The 24863-nt window shown below is 40.2% G+C and overlaps 1 protein-coding gene across 2 annotated transcripts in view; it reads right to left on the reverse strand.

Moving 5' to 3' along the window:
• Nucleotides 1–21344, reverse strand: part of ANAPC4 (anaphase promoting complex subunit 4) — a 40413-nt gene extending 19069 nt beyond the window's left edge. For both annotated transcript variants that reach the window (XM_050790678.1, XM_050790677.1), the window contains exons 1-16: nucleotides 21225–21344; nucleotides 21013–21151; nucleotides 17808–17913; nucleotides 14846–14978; nucleotides 9536–9610; nucleotides 9369–9395; nucleotides 9230–9274; nucleotides 8074–8158; nucleotides 7281–7385; nucleotides 5870–5953; nucleotides 4384–4470; nucleotides 3905–3969; nucleotides 3563–3605; nucleotides 3372–3448; nucleotides 1512–1612; nucleotides 1376–1427 (exon numbers count right to left, since the gene is read on the reverse strand). In XM_050790678.1, coding sequence (XP_050646635.1) covers nucleotides 1376–1427; nucleotides 1512–1612; nucleotides 3372–3448; nucleotides 3563–3605; nucleotides 3905–3969; nucleotides 4384–4470; nucleotides 5870–5953; nucleotides 7281–7385; nucleotides 8074–8158; nucleotides 9230–9274; nucleotides 9369–9395; nucleotides 9536–9610; nucleotides 14846–14978; nucleotides 17808–17913; nucleotides 21013–21141 — 1214 coding nt within the window. In that variant the 5' untranslated portion in view covers nucleotides 21142–21151; nucleotides 21225–21344. The remainder of the gene's footprint in view (nucleotides 1–1375; nucleotides 1428–1511; nucleotides 1613–3371; nucleotides 3449–3562; nucleotides 3606–3904; nucleotides 3970–4383; nucleotides 4471–5869; nucleotides 5954–7280; nucleotides 7386–8073; nucleotides 8159–9229; nucleotides 9275–9368; nucleotides 9396–9535; nucleotides 9611–14845; nucleotides 14979–17807; nucleotides 17914–21012; nucleotides 21152–21224) is intronic.
• Nucleotides 21345–24863: the final 3519 nt, after the last annotated feature.

A 24863-nucleotide genomic window follows, 5' to 3' on the forward strand; every position in this document is an offset into this window, starting at 1 on the left:
CTTGGTTTTTCTCAACATTACTTATCACTGTATTTAGAACATAGTTAAGTGCTCAACAAATATTTACTGACATTTGACAATATTCAAAAAACACTCAGAAAATAAAAAAGACAAAGATATGAAAAATATAAGAGAAAAAGAAGAGACACAGAAATCAATCCACCACAAATTCTAATATCTGACCAAACGGATTTCTAGAACACAAATCTAGTTCAAAACAAAGAGAAAGCTTGGCGTAATGGCATACTCCTGTAGTCCCAATTACTCGGGAGGCTGAGGCAAGAGGATCACTCGAGCCCAGGAGCTCAAGTCTAGCCCGGGCGACACAGAGAGACCCTGCCACAAAAATAAATAAATAACAATAAAGTAAATAAAAGAGGGAGGAGGAAATTATTAAAAGAATAATACAAGAGAATTCAGGTTAAAATGGCTTTTTATGGCACAATGAATTAAAAGGCCCACACCTAAAAACAGTTATTACATTTCAACATATCAAGAATAAACAGTAATGCTTTACAGCTTTTTCAAAAGGAAAAAAAACAACTATAAAGGGCTAAGAATCAGAAGCACCAGACCTTCCATCAGCAACAAAAAGCACAGAATCCTATGGAACTCTGCTTTTGAAGTTCTATGTGAAAATAACCCTCAGGGAATCCTAAACCCAGCTGTCAATTAAGTGTGAGGGTAGGAGAAAAAACACAAAAGGAGATAAAGTTTACCTTCTATGTCTGCTTTTTGAGAAAGTTACTAGAGGATGTTTTCCAGCAAAATGATTAAATAAGCCAAGAAACAAAGGCAATCCTAGCAGTTCTGGGTCTAACCCAGGAGAATAACAAAGAAAATGCCTAGGTGGTAGCCGTGCAGGAGAACTGGAGCACAACTGTGGGCTGAGGCAGAGGGGTGGGAGGCTAAAGAAGGCATCTGGAACAGGGGATTCCAGAGGTACTATACCACCCTTCAGAAGGGAAAGGATGGAAGGATGCAGAAAAGACGGACAATGCAAGAAAACAAGCAAGCCAAACAGTCTAAGAAAAACAAAACAAACAGAGTTAATTTCTAAAAACTGACAAAAGGAATGTGACACAGTCATACAATTTAGAAATATGGAGGTAACCCATAGAAGAACTAAAAATAGAAGAGTTAAAATGATTCCCTCTGGGGAGAAGACCTGAGGTGAGGATGACCAGGACAGGAAAATACAGCTTTACTTTATAAAATCTCTGTGCTGCTGGCTTGTCGGAATCATATAAAGACATAATTGTGATAAAAATTTAAAAACTGATTTTAAGAGACTCGTAATAGCTTACTAGGTTCTTATTTAGGTCAAAAGTGACGTATTCTTAGGTCAATGATTCCAGGTACTGCCAATACTTACTGAAGAAGTTCATTTGCCTTGAGTATAAAAGAACCCACAGCAGTTATAGCATCTAAAGGGAAAAAATAAATAAACGTCATTTGTCAAATTAAGTAAACTGTGTTTAATGTATTCCACTGAGAGATTAAATCACTACCTTCGATTCCTGCAGCATCTAGTCCAAGAGGTTCATATTTTTGCTTCCATGAAGCCATTCCTTTCAATTCACTTAAATGGTATAATAAAGACTCCGAGCCACTATCCAAACACAGCAGAAATAAATTAGTATCATGATGATCATCAAGTGACTACCTTGCCTGAATACTTCTAAATTTTCAGAAATAAAAACTGAAAAGTAACTTTCATTTTCTTTCCATGAGAAATAATTATTTCTCAAAACTGTTCCTAAAAAGTGCAGCAGAACCATCTGGTTAATGTGACTACAGAGATAAACAAATGACAAGATCGAATCTTGTAAGATGATCAAATTGTGTTCCACAGTTAGTCCTGACCCTTTTAAGATAGTCGTATGGCCATCTTGTTCACCCAACTACTACACAGTCAATGCAATAAATATTTCTTAAGTTCCCATTTTAGGTCAGGTACCGTGCTAGATACTGGGGACATAACGGTGAGCACAATCAAGGGTCTCATGGCACTGACAGTATAACAGGGAAGACAGTCATGACCACACAGTCATACAGTGTACCATTCCAACTACCATAAACGCCTTGAAGGAAACACACAGGGTGCAGGCATAACAGAAGAACCTGAGATAATCTGGGATTCAGAAAGGCTTTTCTGAAGGAATGAATTGGAGCTGAGAGCTGAAGAATGCATGTGAAGAACAAGGTGGGACAAGAGGAATATACAAAAGCCCTAGGTGGGAGACAAAACGTCAAGCTGGAGAAACTAAAAGGCCACCAGTGTTGGTGAGGCAGAGAGGCAGGTATGCTAAAGGCCACGCAAAGGTCTCCATTCTAGGGGAAAGCATTAGAAGTTTTTAAGCAAGAGAGAAATATGTTTAGCTCCACTGGGGAAAACATTCAAAGGGCAATGTGTACTGAAAGAGCCCAACTAGTCCAGAGGGTACTACAGTGGTCCAAGGGAGGGGTGATGTAGTTATGGCCAAGCACTCAGCATAAATGAATTTATCAAAATTTAAACCAACCACCACCTGGTGTGCTGGCTCACGCCTGTAATCCCAGCACTTTGGGAGGCCGAGGCAGGTGAATCACTTGAGGTCAGGAGCTCGAGACCAGTCTGGCCAACATGGTGAAACCCCATCTCTACTAAAAGTACAAAAATTAGCCAGGCATAGTGGTTCGCGCCTGTAATCCCAGCTACTTGAGAAGCTGAGGCAGGAGAATCGCTTGAACTCAGGAAGCGGAGGTTGTAGTGAGGTGTGATCACACCACTGCACTCCAGCCTGGGCAAGACTCCATCTTGAAAAAACAAAAAACCAAAAATCAAACAAAATAAATCAAACACTCAGCATCCACTTGTAAACGGCTTCAACGAAGTCGCTATGGATAGAAAAAGCATGAGATTTGAAAATCTAGGATGAAGTCTCGGCTCCGACACTTAGTAACTTTGGGCCAGCCATATAACCGATTCTAAACTTCTGTTTCCTCTTGTGTAAAATCACCAACACCTTGCCAAGATATTAAATACATAAATATACAATATTCTTGATAAACTATAAAATGTTAATCTCACTGTTCAAAAAAGGGATACATGCCTTATTTCAAAATATACTTCATGCTCAGTTGATTAAGAAAAAAACCCAGATAGGGTCTAGCCTGGTGAAAAGATGTTGGAAAATTACTTCGAAAAGCAGAATTATTATTGACTCTTTCAATCTTGGGTACAGGAAGATTCTTCTCAAATGCCATGCAACAATTTTAGCTAGAAGATGCTTAAAAGGAGAATGCCAGATGAAGAGAAGGCGGCAGAAGAAGGCCAATGCCAGGTACGTGTGGATACAATATCAAAAAATTCTACGTCACCTTCATACCTCTGTAAGTGACTTATGACCAATTTTTGTATACTGGAGTATGATGACTCTATAGACTGGCCAAGCTTTTTTAAGCCCTAATTAAAAGAAGAAAACATATTTAGCATAAAATCAGGATATTATATGCCACTCGAAAAAAAAATTAAGAATGTGTTCATAGCCATTTAAATACATAGATACATTAACTGCACCTTTACTGTTAACTGATTCATCAAGAGAGTCTGAAGTTCAGCACTACAATGAAAAACAAAGTATTTTTAGTCACTTCTCTACTGGAAATCTGAATGCATCACTTACAACTTTTAAATGTCAAAACACAAACAAGAAACAAAATAAAGAAATAGCTCAACAAAAATTTCTATGCATGTGACATCACATATACCCCATAAATATGTAAAACATTATATATCAAATAAAATATTATGTATGTATCAATAGAAAAATCACATGCTATGACTATCAACTACTTTTCAAATAAATAGTTACTGTTAAAAAAAAAGCAGAAGCAGGAGCACCTAATCTGAGTTTACTACCTTGCTTTCCCCCATAATAGCAAGTGCATGAACTCATCTTGCACTGATGTGGTTGTGTTCTTTTCCTAGAAAAAAGTGAAAAAAAAAATTGTGTATATGTATTTCTTAAATTATAAGCATATTTATTCAAAATTATAGGAGCATGACTCCCTTTCCTTGCCTTAAACTTGCATCAAATCCATAAAGTGATCATCTGAACATCAGTGACTAGAAGACAGCCAATCAGCTGTTCTAACACCTGCCCTTATTGCCAAAGCCCCGCCAGCTCCACTTCATAATTCTGTCTCCACTTAAGTTGTACCAATGGGAAAAGAGCTCTTTTTTCAAATCTAAGAAAGCAGTTTGAAGTTAGACGAAGCCATTTGAAAGAAATCATGATCTTAACCTTTTATGAATCAAACTGATTTTTCTCATGTACCTCAAAGTAAATACATACATAATGCATTAACTCTCTCCATGGGAAACTTCAGCGGCTTTACCTGCACAAACTTGGTGAGACGAGAATCCATCTGCATTAGTATTTCTTCCCATGCTTCACACATACATGTTAGTGACAAATTTATATACTATTAGCAAAAAAGAAAAAAAATTGAAATGGTAAAAAATATTTAAACCAACTTGCTATCTAAATAATATGTACTTATGCTCAAGTGTTTCAAAGAAATCTAGAATTTACTTTCAATCACTGTTTTATTTTTTATTTATTTATTTATTGAGACAGTCTTGCTCTGTTGTTCAGGCTGGAGTGCAGTGACGCCATCTTGGCTCACTGCAACCTCTACCTCCCAGGTTCAAGTGATTCTCCTGCCTCAGCCTCCCAAGTAGCTGGTATTACATGTGCGCGTCACCATGCCCAGCTAATTTTTGTATTTTTAGTAGAGACGGGGCTTCCCTATGTTCGCCAGTCTGGTCTTGAACTCCTGGCCTCAAGTGATCCGCCTGCCTCAGCCTCCCAAAGTGCTGGGATTATAGGTGTGTGCCACTGTGCCCAGCCTCAATCACTCTTTTAACTCAGTTAAGATGAAGAAAAAGACTATAGCTTGGTCATCACTTAACAAAGAAACATTCCACTGATTCTTAGGATTTCATCATAAAACATTCTTAAATTTTTATCTGTTAAAACAAGTATCTCCAAAGCTTTTTAGATAAGATATGTCTTATCTACACTGTCAAAATACTGGTTTGGCCAACTATTCAATTTTCAAACAGGATCCTTAAAAAACAGGATCTCTAGAAACCTTTGATATCAAATAAATTAATGACTGTGGTAGAATGAAAAACATGGCCACAATTTTTTGTAGCTCCTCCAGTCAGATGTAGTAGAGTCAATTTCTTCAGCCCTTGAGTCTTGCTTTGACTAACAGAATGCAGCAGAAATAACGCTGTTGACTCCAGAGCCTGAAACGCTTTTGTAGGCTTCCACTTGCACCCTCGATGCCCCATTAACCACCACCATGTGGAAAAGCCTGTGCTGGCTTGCTGGAGTATGAAGGATGTGGAGTAGAGACAAGACATCACAGCCAAGGGACACATATCAGCTGGCATGACCAAGTCTAGTCAAGATCAGCTGAACCCTCCCCAGGTCACCCAAACATCTTGGCTGAGCTCAGCCTAAATCACCAACCTACAGAATTGGGAGGTAATTTGGGGTGCGGTTATCATGAACAAGTGTAAACTCATGTGAAGACTGTTTTTCCCACAATACTTTATAATGTAAATGGTATTTTATTTATGGGAGTATTTTAAAAGATTTAAACTCTTTTGGAGGTGGAAAATAGGGTGGGGTGGAAGTAGGTTCTCAATTAAATGTCCCTTTCCTGCTTTAATAGACCTTATAAGATTACCTATCAGACTAGACACCCCTACTTCAGACAGCTTTACAAAACAAAATTTTGAAGTGTTTTATTTACAGAACTTTAGAAGCCAATAATACACATTCACACAAAACAAGCTCTAAATAAATACCTGTAACAGAGCTGAAATATGAGTAAACTTTCTGGCCATCCGAGTTACTTCAGGTAAGAAAGAGTATAACAGATTGGTTTCAAGCTGTAAAATCAAGAGAGTAAAGTGAGTCATCATCAGATGCACTTGCTGCCAAGTATATAATTTACAGAATGTAGGTCAAACTATGTATCAGAAAGACTATGTCAGAATTGTGCCCTCTTCGAGCAGAACGGTTTGGAAACTAACAGCACATAGCCTTATGATTTCCTAACCTACACACAACCACACACAAATCACTCTCTCTGGGTCATCAACTCCTTCCGTGTAGATAGAATAAATGTAATATAACCTATTTTGCAACAGTATTACAAAGAAATTTTTTAATCACAAATATATGTAAAAACTTAAAGGAAGTATAAGGAATTAAAGGCTACTGATAAATATTGGGAAAATGTCTATCAATGGTATATGAATTGTATCTCAATAAATTTGTCATCAAAAATTATCTGTTACCAACTTCACAGTAGTAGTGACTCATTTTATTATAACCCAAATGCAATCCTGGTGGTCATAGTTTCACATAACCTTAAGATGATGAGCAAGTATGAATAACCATTACTATAGTGAATAGTAAATGAAGAGTTCTCTGATGCTCTGAACACAAAGAGAATGTTGGAAGGCATCACACACATTGCATCTTGCATCTTTTTTGTTCTACTTTTGTTTGAGAGTTCACACATACTTAAGTGGCTAGGATATTTAAGATGAAAACTTTGAGACGATTTCTTGGCAAGGCTATGATACTCTATGGGAGCCCAATTAGTTTCGTCAATCTACAATGCAGACAGCACACAATAAAGTGTTTTCCCAATATTAAGTGATCGTTTTACACAAGATGCAATGTGCTAGTTAAGAGTACAGACTATGCAGCCAGACTGCCTAGCATCACTTTCCCATCCTGTGACATCAAGCAAGTTCTGAAGTATTTGTGTGTCCAAGTACTTACTTATAAAATGGGGATAACAACAGTATCTGCCTATTACGATGCTGTGAAGATTCAAATTAATTGTTCTGAAGCATTCAGTATATGGCACATATTAAACAATCAATCAATATAAGCCTTTATTATTTTCAGGGATAGTAGTCCTAAGCAAACACTTGGTACGAAGTCAAACTGGAATAGCAACAAATTAATATGGTCATTAATAGACCATCAAAACACTTTTTATGAAAACTGTATTGGAGCATGGGGAGAATAATACGGTATTCACTATAATAACACTCAATATATTAGGATGTAGAAATTCCAAGTCGATTTTTTTGTATTATTTTAAGGATCATTACAATACAGTGAGATGTGGATAAAAACCTATATAAAACCTGTTAAATACATATTTACTCTCTACTGTTATCAAGTTCCAATACTCACCTGAAAGTATGAAACTTCTGAAGCACCACTGGTAGAGACTTCTGTGACCACTGATAATGATTTCAAATCACTTGATAAACATAATGCAAGACAAGTTCCAGCAATCTGTAAAAGAGTCAAACCCCTTAGTATATTATCATTGCTAGGTTGAATCTGATTATCATGCAGAAAGCAAAAATTCAGAGCTTTAAAAAGCAGAAACATATACTCCGAGCTCCAGCCACACACATGGAGCAGATGAAGGTAGGTGTCTGCCTGCATGGGCCTTTCTAGTTACAAGGCCACAAAACCAACCTGGTTCCCTCACCCCTACCGGAGTCTCAAATCAGGTGCTGGAGAAACAACATATTCCACAGAGCCTACCATATTTTCTACCCCTTTTGGGAGTGGTAAGAGTCAGATGAAAAAGCTATGGAGAAGACTGAGACGTAGCAACTACAGTAGATTCAGTACTGGACTTAAGAATGCTTCTGAAGATTTACATTCCAATCACAAATTGAAGCTCTTTTACATCTCACACTAGAAAAACATTAAATCATAATCAAGTGTATCATACTAATCTTTCTGTTAAAGAAACAAACAAACAAACAAACTTGACTAATTCCACAAATAGCTCCCAATCTTTATAGACATATCACAATTATTTTATCTTAGTAAGAAAATCATTCTCTGAACATTTAATTCTAAAAACCGAGACTGAAAAAAAAACCTGGTGTTTTATTCTTTTTCCATAAGTACTTAGTATATTCTAAGAGAAACAATTTAGAAAGAGAAAATTTTAAAGAAATCTTACCCCCGTGACTCGAGCAATTTTAAACATTCCATAAGCATAAAGCTCAATAAATCCAGAGCTTCCTCCAAGGACAAGAATATTAAGCCTAATTAAAAATAATGCAACAAGCTGAGAACGAATCAACAACACAGATGATTACATTCTTAAACCAAGATATAAATTATTACTGCTTTCATATAATCTACATGCTAAAGCTCCCCTGCAGAGGGAAGTGAAATATCAAATCCACTAACACTCAATATTCAATCGTATCAGGTTTATTCCTTTTTTCAAAGAACATAAATTTCCTCTAGCCTAAAAAAAATCAGCTTACGGTAAAATAAGAATACGTTATTTTAATAACAACTATATTTATGCACCATCAATAACAAAACAATCCTTTTACCAACTAATACGAAGTGCCATCAGTTTTATCATGGTTATGATGCTAAATATATTAAACGGGCTTAAAAAACATGAATACTTAAATTTTAGAAACTCTAGTACTTATATCCTTTTATTTAACATATGTGCATATTATTATTAAAACTTGATAAAACGAAAGGCCACACAATAAAAACAATAATAGATATTAAAGTCTATATGTCGTTTGAAGGTATTAATGTCAACAATGAGGCCAGGTGTTGTGGCTCATGCCTGTAATCCCAATGCTTTGGGAGGCCAAGGTGGGTGGATCTTCTGAGGTCAGGAGTCTGAGACCAGCCTGGCCAACATGGTGAAACCCCGCCTCTACTAACAATACAAAAATTAGGCCGGGCACAGTGGCTCACGCCTATAATCCCAGCACTTTTGGAGGCCAAGACAGGTGGATCACAAGTTCGAGAGATCAAGACCATCCTGGCCAACATGGTGAAACCCTGTCCCTACTAAAAATATAAAAATTAGAAAGGCCTGGGGGCGGGCGCCTGTAGTCCCAGCTACTCGGGAGGGTGAAGCAGAAGAATCACTTGAACCAGGAAGGCGGAGGTTGCAGTAAGCCGAGATCGCGCCACTGCACTCCAGCCTGGGTGACAGAGACTCCATCTCAAACAAAAACAAAAACAAAAAAACAATGAAATAAAATGGCAAATAAAGGATTTGCTCTTAAAGCTTCTGAAAACTGCCTCAAATATGAAATAACTTTAAGAAATTAGACTTATTTATCCATAAGACTTACCTGACGTCTCCCAAGAGCTTAATAATTTCATCAGAATTTTCTTCACTAAAATATACAAATAAATTGGGTCATCTTTCAATTCTATCTTTCAAATAACAACAGATTATCTTACTTGAAAACAAGAAAAGGCATATCTTACCTAAATATTTTTGAGGTGTTGCTATAGCTAGAAGGAAACAGAGATTAAGGTAAAAAATACTCTCAGCAAAAATACGTATTTTAAAATGCATGAGAAAATTGTCGGTGTTAAAAGCAGAAGAAAGAGAAATCTGCAAGATTAATTTCAAAGAAACCAGTGATACATACTTTTTTGGCAGTGTAGGTAGTTTAGGTAAGAGGAGATTTGATTCATCCTCAGCGTTATAAAATGATGTGAGAACACTAAAAAGGAAAAAATGAAAGTATTATAAAAACACCATAGATTTTACTTCTCTTACCATTAAAAATGCTAATTTTTAAAAAAGATACCCAGTTTTACAACATTATCAAGTAAACAGATGCCACAAATACTATACAGTTATAGTCAGTTTAACAGTCCCAAACGAGAAATTGAAAAGTAGGAATTTCTTTGTTATTTTAGGGGAATAAAAAACATCAGCCTGCACACTTTAGAGAAATGATAATAAACATTTTTCTTAGCATATCAAATGCATTCATACATACTCAGATACTGAGAATTTATGATTTCTTAACTCTCATTTAAGAACTCACACTAAACATATGACTACTAAGAGTAATTTTAAAGAACACTGCAATTACCCTATCTTTTATTTATGAGACAGGGTCTCACCCAGGCTGGACTGCAGTGATGTGATCATGGTTCACTGCAGCCTCCACCTCCTGAGCTAAAGCCATCGTCCTGCCCCAGCCTCCTGAGTAGCTGGGACTACAGGTGCAAACCACCACACCCAGCTAATATTTTTTATTTTTTTGTAGACATGGGGGGTCTAACTATGTTGCCCAGACTGGTCTAAAACTCCTGGTCTCAGGCAATCCTCCTGCCTCAGCCTCTCAAAGTGCTAGGATTACAGGCATGAACCACTGTGCATGGCCTACCGTATGATTTAATTATTGAATCTATGACTTATATACACTTGTGGATTTAAGACTCCAACAGGTGTATGAGATTACACCATGCCTTTTGAAATAGTCTCATTTTCCCCCTTTTCCTTCCCAATTCTAACTCCAAATAAGGTTGGAAATAAATGAGTGAGCAAGTAAAAAAAGTGGTGATTTAGCAAGTATTTTTTCCTACTTTAACAAAAAGGAGCTGTCTTGAGAGACCCTGGAATCTCCATATAACTTTTCTAAACTGTCAGTAGGAAGTATGTTGGGAATACACATAGCAGATAACTGGGCTGGAATAGGACTTCCATGGTATGCTCTGACCCTCTAACCTTCTACAGAGTCACATAACCATTTGTAATCCTTCATGATCTGATGATGGATTTGTCACTCTGGTTTATCCGCAGTGAATTTCAAACCCCAGGTCAAACCCTTGTTATCCAATTCTTTCAGGCTTCCCTTAGGAAAGCTGGCAATTAATATTCAGGATTTACAAATTCATTTGATACTAACTTAGTATAACTTAATTAGAAAGGAAAAGTTAATACAAAGAAAATTACCATATTGCCCCAAACAAGAAAAACAATTTTTGTTTTCAGCATTAGCCAAAAGCACTAATTCCTCCGGCCTTCTTCACTGTAACCCTGGTGTATTACTTGACTACACAGACTAAGGCAGAATTATTTTTATGAAACAAGGAAACTATCAGGACCATGGACAAAGAAAAAAACCTGTCCAGCATTAGAACAGAAGGCTCAACTTAGCACTTTCCATATTCTAAGAATATGGAGACAAAAAAAAAGTTTACCGAGACAAAAAAAAAGTTCAGATGATATAAATCATGAAATGGAAATTAATATATGTATTAATTAACATAACTTTAAAATTACTGATTGGCAAACTGAGGTTGTTTTCCATTTCACCATTTTATGGAGCTTTGTTTTTTGTCTCAGTAACTATTTTTGGAGTAGGAAATGACTAGAAAGAGGAGAAAACTCTTAGCTATTCAGGTTTACTGCTCCAATAAGAAAATACAGGCCTATCTCCTTCAACTGTGCTTCCCTTCATCCTGCTTCCCAGATACTGCATTTTTCACAAATTAAAAGTTTGTGGCAACCCTGTGTCAAACAAGTCTATCAGCCAAGCAAGTCTATCAGCCAAGCAAGTCTACTGGAGTCCTTTCTCCAGCAGTCATGTGCTCACATGTGCTTCTGTGTCACATTTTGAAATATTTGCAATATTGCAATTTTTTTCATTATTATAGTATTTGTCACGGTGATGTGAGGTCAGTAATCTTTGATGTTACTATTGCAATTGTTTTGGGGGTGGGTACCACAAACCATGGCCATATAAAGTGGTGAGCTTCGGCCAGGTGTGGTGGCTCACACCTGTAATCCCAGAGCTTTGGAAGGCCGAGGAGGGCAAATCACTTGAGAGGAGTTCGAGACCAGCCTGGCCAACATGGTAAAACCCTGTCTCTACTAAAAATATAAAAATTAGTTGGGTGTGGTCGCGCATACCTCTAATTCCAATTACTCAGGAGGCTGAGGCAGGAGAATCACTTGAACCCTGCAGGCAGAGGCTGCAGTGAACCAAGATTGTACCACTGCACTCTGGCCTGGGTGACAGAATGATAACTGTGTCTCGAAAAATAAATAAATAAGGCCAGGCGCTGAGGCTCATGCCTGTAATCCCAGCACTTTAGGAGGCCGAAGCAGGAGGATTACCTGAGGTTGGGAGTTCAAGACTAGCCTGACCAACAAGGAGAAACCCCATCTCTACTAAAAATACAACATTAGCTGGGCATGCTAGCACATGCCTGTAAACCCAGATATTCGCAAGGCTGAGGCAGAAAAATCACTTGAACCTTGGAGGCGGAGGTTATGGTGAGCCGAGATGGCGCCACTGCACTCCAGCGTGGGCAGTGAGAGCGAAACTCCGTCTCAAAAATAAATAATATATAAAAATAAATTTTTTAAAATGGAGAAATGTGAGTGTTCTGACTGCTCTACTGACTGGCCGTTCCCTCTCTCCCTTCCTTTGCACAGGACTCCCTATTCCTTGAGACACAATATTGATACCAGACCAGTTAATATCCCTACAATGATCTCTAAGTGTTCAACTGTCTCACTTTAAATCAAAAGCTAGAAATGATTAGGCTTAGAGAGGAAGGCATGTCGAAAGCCAAGATTAGGCCAAAAGCTAGGCCTCTTTTGCCAGTCCGCCAAGTTGTGAATTCAAAGGAAAAGTTCTTAAAGGAAATTAAAAGTGCTACTCCAGTAAATCCAAAAAAAAATAAGAACGTGAAATAGCCTTAATGCTGATATGGAGAAAGTTTTAGTGATCTGGACAGATGATCCAACCAGCCACAACATTCTGTTAAGCCAAAACCTAATCTAGAGTAAGGCCCCGACTCTCTTCAATTCTATGAAAGTGCTGAGAGGAAGCTGCAACAAGTTATCCAGAACATCCAGCTAAATTACTGAAGGTGGTGGTTACATTCAACAACAGATTTTCAATGGTGAAGAACAGCCTTTTATTGGAAGATGCCATCAAGGATTTTCTATTTATTTATTAAAATATATATATATATCATATATGTATGATATATGTATGTATATATATGATGTATATGCATATATGTGTATCTGTGTGTGTGTGTGTGCATATATATATACGTATTTTAAAGCCAGTGAAATATAGCACCATCTGGGACTTTCATAGCTAGAGAGGAGTCAATGACTGGCTTCAAAGCTTCAAAGGTATAAGCTGATTCTTTTGCTAGGCGTTAACACAACTGGTAACTTTCAGTTGAATCCAAAACTCATTTACTGTTCTGAAAATCCTACAGCGCTTAACAATTATGCTAAATCTATCCCATCTGTGTTTTATAAATGGAACAACAAAGCCCAGACGACAGCGTATCTGTTTACAGCATGGTTCACTAAATGTTTTAATCCACTGTTGAGGCCTACTGCTCTGAAAAAAGGTTCCTTTCAAAATATTACTGCTCATTCATGACTGGTCACCCAAGAGCTCTGACAGATATAAGATTAACGTTGTTTTCATGCCTGTTAACACAAAAATCCATTCTGCATCACATGGGTTAAGCAGACTGTCAAGTCTTGTTTTTTGTTTTTTTCTGAGACAGGTCACTCTGTCACCCAGGTTGGAGTGCAGTGGTCCACTTACGGCTCACTGCAGCCTCAACCTCCTCAGGGTCAGGTGATCCTCCCTCCTAGCTTCCTGAGCAGCTGGGACCATAGCTACCATGCCTGGCTAATTTTTAAGAGGGTTTCACCATGTTGCCCAGGCTGGTCTTGAACTCCTGAGCTCAACAGATCTGCCCATCTTGGCCTCCCAAAGTGCTGGGATACAGGCATGAGCTGCCATGCCTGGTCACCTTTCAAGTCTTATTATTTCAGAAAAACACTTCATAAAGCTAGAGCTGACATAGATAGTGATCACTCTGATGGACCTGGGCAAAGCAAATTGAAAACCTTCTAGAAAAGATTCACCATTCTGGATGCCATTAAGAACATTCACAATTCATGGGAAGAAGTCAAAATATCAACATTAACATGAGTTTGGAAGAAGTTGATTCCAACACTCATAGATGACTTTGAGGGGTTCAAGACTTCACTGGAGGAAGTAACTGCAGATCTGGTGGAAAGAGCAAGAGAACCAGAATTAGAAGTGGAGCCTGAAGATGGGACTGAATTGCTGCAATCTCATGACAAAACTTGAACGGATAAGGAGTTGCTTCTTATGGATGAGCAAACAAAGTGCTTTGTTGAGATGGAATTTAGTCCTGGTAAACATGCTATGAGCAATGTTGAAATGACAAAGGATTTAGAATATTCCATAAACTTAGTTGATAAAGCAGCAGTAGAGTTGGAGAGAGCTGACTCTAATTTTGAAAGAAGTTCTACCTTGGGTAAAATGCTATCAAACAGCATCTCATGCTACACAGAAATCTTTCCTGAAAGAGTCAACTGATGTGACAAATTCCACCGTTGTCGATGTTAAGAAATTGCCACAGCCACCTTAACCTTCGGCTGCCACCACCCTGATCAGTCAGCAGCCGTCAGCACCAAGGCAAAACCCTCCACTTCCAGTGAGATCACCACTCACTAAAAGCTCAGATGATCGTTAGCATTTTCTAGCAATAAAGTATATTTTAACTAAGGTACATACTTAATTTTTTTAGATATGATGTCATTGCACACTTAAATGTATCATAGCATAGTATAAACATAACTTTTATATGCACTGAGAAACCAAGAAACTCAAATGACTTGCTTTTATCGCAGTGTTCACTTTATTGCAGTGGTCTGGAACCAAGCCCACAATCTCTCTGAGGTATGCCTATAGATGTTTATCAGAAGGAAAAAAAATCTAAGAAAGCATTAAAAAATTTCATCTTGATAAACTGAAACCAAAATTTAAATGCAACACACATACACTTAATACTCAAATACTCCTAAGTTTCCATTTAAAAAAATTAAAATCTCATGAATATCCAATGACTACATACGTTCTTCTAATTACCTGCTTTCTACTGTCACTTCCATCCAATGCATACAGGAAACTGGAGCCTCCACGGAAAAAGAGTGTAAGCTCTCAGGTTTTTCTACATCACACAAAACAATTTTCTTGGTATCAGCAAGAGCAAAGGCCAAAACTAAAATAAGAAAAAACAATCAGAATAAATTAGTGTAACATTTGAGAAAAATAAATGGATGTTTCACTTATTGCCCAGTTTTACTCTTTTGAGTGCATCTTAATCATGGCAATTTTTGACCTAAACATCCTTCAATATTTTAAAAACTAAAAAAGAAATACTTGCATATGCTGTAGTTACATTACTATCTAAGCTTATTTTCAAGTGCTCAAACTTTATAGGATATCTACTACTTTCTCATGTATCACACTTAACGTCTTACACATCAAAGTCTCCAAACTGAAAACCCTCTTGTCAAGCAGAAAATACAAAAGAGGCTTCCACAAATAAACAATTATATCTTATCACATGTCTAAAAGGTAAGCGGTGATTCCATCTGCTTTGTTCTTGGAATGCTTTTTATTCTTCTTTTATGTTTCTAAACCATGGTGGGAAACGAGGCCATTAAACACACATAAATCTTTCTTTGAGTGCGGCTGAATTTTCTAGTATGGTTTCTGTACGCAAGTCATTATTTCTTCCTAATGCACAATTTAAGAATTTAAGAATTTCCAAAAAGAGGGCAGTGAGTTTCACTGCATATCACCATCACATGCAACTTTGCCGGATGTGAACCAATCCCAGCCTTCTTTCTTAAAAACAATTTAAAACAAACTTGATCATTATCTAACAAAAAACATATTTTACTGTCCAAAAACATGAGATTTAAAAAAAAATGAATAACACAACTACTTAAATACATTTTAACACACACTTTTATGATTTATCTTTGACATTCCATGTTTTTGAATGATTTAGAGCAAGATCTCATAACTTTACTTATAAAAGTCCTCTAATTGTACACATATTCTACCTATACTCCAAGCAACATGACTACAGAATGCACACAGAATGTTTAAGACATTCTTGGAAATTCCATTTTGGGACTTAATCTAAGGAGCTACTGGCAAAGTTCTTCCCAGTGTTCAGAATGTTTACACAGCATTGCTTATCAAAGCCAAAAATTGAAAACCATCTAAATACCCACCAAGGGGGAACAGGTTTAGTAAATTACTAAATTTACTAAATTTAGTAATTTAGTAGATAAATATAGTGGGTTAGCATGCAATTAACATTAATGTGGTAAATCTATCCACACTGATGGGAAAAAGTGAGTGGGAAAAAGAAAAAGAAAAAGCTATACAACAAAATGGCATGCACCAAATAACCGTCTTTTGATAAAACTACATCTAGATCTCTATATGTATGTATTTTATCGGGAAATATTGGAAAAGATGTTCACCAAAACAGAACAATTGTCATCTCTAAGTGATCTGCTTTCAGGGATTTTTTTTTTTTTTTTTTTTTTTTTTTGAAACGGAGTCTTACTCTTGTAGCCCACGCTGGAGTGCAGTGGTGTGATCTCGGCTCACTGCAAACTCCACCTCCTGGGTTCAAGCAATTCTCTGCCTCAGCCTCCTGAGAAGCTGGGATTACAGGTGCCTGCCACCACGCCTGGCTAATTTTTGTATTATTAATAGAGATGGGGTTTCACCATACTGGCCAGGCTGGTCTTGAACTACTGACTTCGTAATCCACCTGCCTCAGCCTCCCAAAGTGCTGGGATTATAGGCATGAGCCACCGCGCTCAGCCTAGGGAATTTTTAAGTACTTATTTATATTTATCTAGGGACAAAATTAAGCAATGAGAGCCAGGTGCAGTGGTTCACGCCTGTAATCCCCAAACTCTGGTAGGCCAAGGTGGGCAAATCACTTGAGGCCAAGAGTACAAGACCAGCCTGGCCAACACAGTGAAACCTTGTCTCTACGAAAAAACACAAAAATTAGCCAGGGATGATAGTGCACACCTGTAGTCTCAGTTACTCAGGAGGCTGAGGGAGGAGAATTGCTCGAACCCAGGAGGTGGAGATTTCAGTAAGCCCAAGGTTGCAGTGAGCCGAGATCGCACCACTGCACTGCACTCTAGCCTGGGCGACAGAGTAAGACACCGTCTGGGGAGGGAAAAAAAAAAAAAAAAAAAAAAAAGCAATGAGGAGCACACATGTTACAAAAACAATTCACTTTTTTCTTAAAGCACCAATAAAATTTTTAAATAGTTTATATTTATCTACAGAAAAATTAAGCAAAGAACAACACATATTTTACAAAAACAATTCGCTTTTCTCTTAAAGTACCAATGATATAAATGAACTTTAAATTGTAGTTTACAGCATTTTACTGCACTGATCGTATGTGTACAACAGTTCCAATACGGACTGTCACTGTAAAAACGTTACATGGAGAAGGAGAGTTCAGTCACCAGAGCCCTAACAGGCGATAACATAAGAGGGTGCCAGAAGAAAGATCACACACAGAAATGGAAGGTATGGGGCCAAAGCTGATAGTGCCTCAGGTGAGGCAAACACACATGCACCAAGGGAATATGTGCCACCCATTTCGTGCGAAAATATATTGTGAAAGAAAAAGGCCATGATGGCTTTGAACTAACTCACTGGCGAGTGGCAAGTGGTGCTTGGGCCAAATAATACAGGACAAGATGACAGTGGAAAGAACAAAACCAAAACATTTTGTATATTCCATCAGATTTCACTTTGGAGTTTTCTCTGCCGAGAAGCTAGATTTTATTTAAGAAATATCTTTGCTAAGAAACAAGATAGCAGAATTACTCTGAGTTCTATAAAAATATTTTAAGGCATTTTTTTTTTAAATTCTCAAACTGATCTTTATAACTCTAACGTATACAAAGAACAATAAATCCTTTCTGAAAATGGGCTTTACAGAATACTCTTTGTGAAAATAAAAACATATTTTTTGTAAATTTATCATTACGTTTGCCATCTGGTCTCCATGCCAGACACGTCACCTCCTTTCCTGTATTTTCATTTGGCGGAAAACTCCAAACTCGATGAAAACTGGCCAGCCGATGAAGTAAAACCTAAGACAAAGCAGATAGAATGGCAGGAAATTAAAAATCCATTTCCAAAAATAAAATAAACTTAGAGCCTTACTAAAAATTTTTTTAAATGACCATCTCTCACTTAGCTATCAGAAGAATAGAAAAAGACAACAGTGTCTGAATGAACACAAGGTCTTTTAAAACAAATGGGTGAAACAAGGTCTAATTTAATCCTGTACCTAATCTTTTTTTTTTTTTTTTTTTTTTTTTTTTTTTTTGAGACAGAGTTTCGCTCCTGTTGCCCAGGCTGGAGTGCAGTGGCGTAATGTGAGCTCACCGCAACCTCCGCCTCCTGGGTTCAAGCAATTCTCCTACCTCATCCTCCCGAGTAGCTAGGATTACATGCATATGCCACCACACCCGGCTAATATTTTATTTTTAGTAGAGATGGGGTTTCTCTATGTTGGCCAGGCTAGTCTTGAACTCCTGACCTCAGGTGATCCACCTGCCTCGGCCTCCCAAAGTGCTGGGATTACAGATGTTAGCCACTGTGCCTGGCCCTGTACCTAATCTTTTATGTCAACGGGAGACTTACCTTTTATAAAGAAGGCTGTCCAAGGTGACAACCAAAACAGAAATAAAAGAACACAAACACCACTAAAAAGGTAGCTAGCTGTAATATAGTCAAATTATACGAAGCTTGGAATTAGTCCACGTGGCACCTAATTTCAGCTGTGTCACTCACTAGCCATGGATCTTAGACAAATCACTTAACCATTCTAAATCTCCATTTCCACACCAGTAAATTCCCACCTTGGAAGATCAAAATGTTGCCCAAGAGCTCTACGACTGCCCCTGTAGCAGCTTCTATACAACCACTGACAGTAAGGAAGAAAAGGCTTCACAAAATGCACATGCTCCTCCAAGACCCCTCCCCATCTCCACACTCAGCTTCACCACCATGACCCTGCCTTATCTCACAGATCACAGCACCCTTCACTCCGGGTTACATCATCTCCTGGACTTGACCCTCTCTTTTCTGAAACCATTCCTGCCATTCCTTACTTCTGAAACCCTTCCTCTGTGCTTTCTATAGCTCACGGTCAGGTGTCATCATGAAATTAATATCTTCATACTTTTCTCTGAAATGTGCCTCTCACCTGAGGACAATGCTTCCCTGCAGCCTTGCTAGGTGGTGGCCATTTTGTATCCCACAGCCCTTGTACTGCTACTCTTGGGCAGGAGATGAAGTAGGTGTCTTCCTTGATGCCTGATGCCATTTCTTCTCTTCTTGAAAATCTCCTAACTTTGAATCACATGTAATCACACCATACGACCGCTATCCCTCTAATTGCAGTCCTCTACAGACCCCTAGGCCATTCCCCTCATTCCTCGAAAATCTGGATACCTGGCTCCCTTATGCTTTCTAGCAACACACTCATCCTCATTTTTGGTGATTTCAAGAGCTATGATGCCCTAGCTCTCAATTGCCTCTCCTCCAGTTATCACATCTTCTACTGCACTCAGCCACTCTCAGGGTCATACCCCTGGCCTGGTCATTACCAGCAACTGCAGGGCCACCAAAATCTCCATTTCACACTTCCCACTTTCCATCCACCGCCCCTCTTTACAGCTCATCTCTACAATACTCAACTCCAATTCTTTGACCTCACCAGGATACAGTCTATTGATTCTACCACCTATTTACTGTCCCTCTCCCCTGCCTTCGCTTCCCTCCTTCATCAAGTTAGAACCCAAAGTTCAGAAACACAATCACTCCCCTTGCACATAACTTCAACTCTCTTTCATCTTTCTCTTGCTTTGTCATACTTGCAAAACAACAATCCTGGTTAAACCCAACGATGCCTGCACCCACACAGCCAAACAGAACGGAGAGAGACACATACAACCTCATTCAACCAGTGTCTCTCAAATAACAACACCGATCTTGTGTGGCTCGTAACACTGACAGGCAATCCTAATAGGCTTCCTAAGTCCACCTGCCTTGTTAGCTTTTTCATACCTCTTCTTTCTCAAACTTCCAATATATTCTTCTCCATCTTCACCCATAGACAATACCCTTGCTTCTTCCTTCACTGAGAAAATGGATATAATAGTGCCCTCTATCACACCTACCCATCTGATTGCACGGATGTGCCTCCTGTCTACCTTCCCTCCTACTTCTGTGGCTGTATCACCTGCCGCTCTCTAGAGCCACAACAGAGTTTCAAAGCATCCCGGCAGTGGAGGGAGACGAGATTTCATGGAGGGCCCTGAAAAATGAGACATCAATACCCCGGCGACTGGATCATGGCAGATAACATGGTGCTGTAGTCTGCAGGGTGCTACGATTTCCTTATCACCTAGTTTCCAAATTTGACTCTATACAACTCTCACCTGGCCAGATAACTCTCAAGCCAGAGGCGGAAAGATGCACAGGTGAAGGTTTCCTTACAAAATGGCTGGCAGGTAGTAACTCTCAGCAGAAAGTTGGGTACAACTGGCTTATACTCGATGAAATTTAATGTGAACAAGACATGGTGATAACATTCATGCACGTTCTCTCTGGAATCCAATGCATCCCTTCCTTGTCCAATTTAAAGGTATTTTTAGTGGTGGTTATCCAACCCGTAGTATAAAACGTGGACAAGAGAAGCCAGATTCTTAAATATATCCTCTGTGGCAGCTACATGCATGCACTTCTGCAGCTGAAGTTTGATAATAACTCTTCCTTCTGCCATTAAAACTGTAAGCAAACTTAGGGCAGGGTCCCTGGATCTACCACTATGTCTAGCTCATGAGTGGCACATCGTGCGCTTTTTTAAAAGTTCATTTAATTAATAAACCAATGACTGAAGACGACTTGGGGAAGCAGGATTCCGTGACGGTGTTAAGCTGTGTGAAAAATGTTACTTTAGCCATGAAAGTACCGAAAATAGCACAGACATCACCTTTCGCATACATACTTAAAGTTTGCTGCCGTCCTGGGAGGCAAGGGTAGCAGGTGGCCCACCATGTCTGCAGAAGGGGAAACTGAGACTACGGCCGCCTATGGCCCGAAAGAACAGGCTCGGGCTCGGTGTTCTTGGGACCCCGGGAGCAGACCCAGCACACGCGGGCTCCCGCCGGCTCACTCACCTCGCCCGCTGTGTTGGCCAAAGCAATGAGATCCCGCTTGGGCGACCAGACCAGGAAAATAATCTCCTGCGGGAGCTGCTTCTCTCCCACCACCCGGAAGGACGGGAAACAGGTCGGAAAACGCAACATGGGGACGGCCCTGCAACGACACCCCAGTAAGAGGCCGGCAGAAGCTCCCGGCCCTCCACGAGGAGCCCCGACCGCGGCTGTACCTGCAAGAGTCCCCACCGGTGACTAACACAGCCCCAGCGACCTCACCCCTCCCTCTGCCGGCCGCGCGCCACAGCTTCCAGACCGCCCCGCCTCGCCGCTGTCGCGCGCTCCAGGCACTTCCGGCGTCGAGACTGCCTCGCGAGAGGAGGAGGCGGGGCGGGGCGCGCACCGGGCTTGGCGGGGCTGAGAGCCAGACCCGGCGGACGGGGACCGGGCGCTGTGGGCGAGGCAGGGAGCAGCGAGGGGCGGAGCGAGGTGGGGATAGGATGGGGCCCGTGGGCGGGGCAGGGAGCAGCGAGGGGCGGAGCGAGGGAGGGTGGGGCACGTGGGCGGGGCAGGGAAGCCCGAGTGCCGCGGAGAGGGAGGGAGCGGAGCCCCAGACCCAGGTGCGGGTGGGATCGCTGGGCGCGGGGACCCAGAAGGGCCCGAGAAGGGCGGGGCGGGCCCCTGCGGCCGCACGCGGGGCTTTTGGGAACGCGTTTGTGCACGTGTGTGGGCATGCTTGCATAGGTTTCCCGTTTTCCCGGAAATTCGCTGCTGTGCACGACGGGACGTTAGGGGTTTATGGGGTAGGCTTCAGCAACAACGGGGAGATGATAAAGAATATGAACTTTAGGTCCTGATCAGCTGGAGCCTCCTCTGACAGTTACTAAGCAAGTAGTTCTCATGTCATTCCTGGTGGGTCAGTATAGAATTTTAAAAGTCCCCCTCTCCAAGCAGCACCCCAAACCAATTAGAAGAAAATTAACCCTGGATGGGCCCAGTATTTACTAAAACTCTTCGGGTGATTCCAGTTTGAAGAGAGAAGAGGCGCCTGCCTAAAACCTCCCTAACAGGAAAATAATACTGTGACACCTCATCCCATTTAACCCTCAAAACATTGATAGTTGCAGACCCATCATAACGAATAGAGTGTAGGCTCATACACGATTTCTTCTTGGCATTTACTATGTGGGGGAACTGAGGCTACACGAATGCATGGGACAGGAACTCTGCCCAGAGGCTCACGGGTCAGCCTGGCAGACTTGTACATCAGAATTCATCTGATGTTGCTTTATGTAGGACACATTTAAATGAGTCAACATGTTCACAGTTCCCACAGCTATGACCTCCCTAAGAGAATGTGACAGTGTCATCCTAGGGTTCTTAAACCCTGTGGTAGAAAGTCTACTTTTCACTACCTTTGACTTGTTCAAAGAAGAAAGAGACCGCAGGACCTTTAACTTTGAACAGGCCCCATCTTCTAGACCTTTGTCTGGATCTAGCCCCTGGGAAGTAGATGACGAAGGGAGACTAATTCATTCAGCATCAAGTAACTATTTTGTGCCAAGTACTGTTCTTAGCCTTTGACTTTATACCTACCCTGTTTCCTTTCAGGGGCTTTGCAACCCTTGCCTTTGCCGCAGACAACTTAGCATGTGCCCCCAACTCTTCCAGAATCAACATTTCTAAGGTAAAAATGCATCTGCCTTTGTTTTTCACAAAACGCATTTTCAGGTGTTAATGTTTTGGGGCGGTTATAATAGATCACCTGGTGGGGGTCCAGTATCTATGCACTTGATATTCTAATGGAAATTGAGTGTCCATTTTCCTGGAATTTACCTGAATACAAACACCCACACAGCACGTGAAAATGACTGTTCCCAGAGGCATAAACACCGTACTGCAAAGGACTGAGTATAACCACCTGCACATTAAGTCTTCACGGAATATGAATTTCCTAAGCCTTACAGCTAAGGAAACAGCATAGCTGTGGAGTTCCAGGTGTGGGCAGGAAACAGCAGAGTTTGATGCTGCTATAGACCAGGGGTGTCCAATCTTTTGTCTTCCCACATTAGAAGAATTGTCTTGGGCCACACATAAAATACATTAACACTAATGACAGCTGATGAGCTAAAAAAAAAAAAACACAAAAAAACTCGTTTTAGGAAAGTTTATGAATTTGTGTTGGGCTGCATTCAAAGCCCTCCTGTGCCGCAGGCTGCGAGTTAGACAAGTTTGCTATAGACCCTCAGGTGTGTTGGTAGGCAGTAGGGGGCAGGAATTGTTCTTGGAAATGATCCAAAGTAGCCGTAAGGCAAGAAATATTAACACATCGTGTTTCCAGCCTTTTCTTCTTCCCACTGCCCCATAAAGATTTTAGCTTTACCTCCTCTGTTTTTTTTGCCTCCCCCATCCTTAGGAAAATACTGCTTTGTCAAACTGGCTCATTTGTGCATTGGTGACACAGAATAAAGAGAAAAAGGGAAGAAGGCTCAGGGATCAGGCATCAGTGCTTTTTAAGGAGGCAAGGGCAGGAGAAATAAATATTTGCTTAAGTATGTTCATTATGAGGTTATTTACGAAAGTGAAAAAATGCAAACCACCTAGATGTCCCATCATAGATTTTTGAAAAATGTATCTATCCCGAAGAATACTATGCAGACATAAATCGATGTTCACAATATACTTATGAAAAAGCATGGGACATAAAACAGTATGTAATTAAAATTCCATTTTCTTGAGGGAAATTTGTGCATGTGTCTGTAAACCTACTTATGCAAGAACCTATCTTTGGAAGAGTAGACAGGGAAGTTATAAGAGGGGTTACCTCTGGGTGGTAGGATTAGAGATGCTTCTATTTTTCCTTGATTTACCTGGCTCATGTATTAACTGTAAAGTTAACAGGCAGCAACCTTTGTTTTCCTATTTTTGTTTGTTTGTTTGAGACGGACTCTTGCTCTTGTCGCCCAGGCTGGAGTGCAATGGCGTGATCTCGGCTCACTGCAACCTCTGCCTCCCAGGTTCAAGCGATTCTCCTGCCCCGAGTGGCTGGGATTACAGGCACCCGCCACCATGCCCAGCTAATTTTTTTGTATTTATAGTAGAGACGCGGGTTTCACCATGTTGGCCAGGCTGGTCTCGAACTACTGACCTCAGGTGATCCACTCCCCCGGACCCCCCTTAGCCTCCCAAAGTGCTGGGATTACAGGCGTGAGCCACCGCACCTGGCCTGTCTTCTTTAAGCATGTGGAATGTTTGGGGTGACTTCCTCTAGTGTTCTCCCACTCCTCCTCTCCACACTTGCAGATGAAGAAAGTGGCCCATCTATTCAGGCCTACCATCTTAGAGGTCACCAGGTTTCACCTCTTCTAGTATCCAGTGGTATCAAGCAGCTAAACCAGGGATCTTGTAACTAACTGTCCCGCCAAAGACAATTGAGATAAAACTCAGCCTCTCAGAGATCTGAGATCTTGTTGCTCAGTGTTGGTGCTATTTGCCTCATCTTGCTGAGTTAACATTTATACTATTGCCTGAAATCAAATAGCAGAGATCTTATCTTTACTTTATTGCAATGACCTTCTTAGCTGACCCTCAAGTAATTTCAACCCAGGTCCTCATGGTCCAATTAAAATCACATCAAATAAGTAAAACTGGATTTTCCTTTAGATTTTCTGGAAGCTGTCCTACCTAGACAGCTCGAAGTGTACCTGCTTCTTACATAGCATAGTTAGGGTGCGAGGCATAAAGCAGGATATTAAATGGCATTTCCATTCACTCAGTTGTATTTATGAGCACCTACTACCTAGAGGGGGAAGATATGTGTTAGCTTGGCTGCCTGCTTCCCATTAACTGAGGTCACAGGTGATGCGGCTGGT

Source organism: Macaca thibetana, chromosome 5 (genome assembly GCF_024542745.1).
Source record: "Macaca thibetana thibetana isolate TM-01 chromosome 5, ASM2454274v1, whole genome shotgun sequence".
NCBI classification, from domain to species: domain Eukaryota; kingdom Metazoa; phylum Chordata; class Mammalia; order Primates; family Cercopithecidae; genus Macaca; species Macaca thibetana.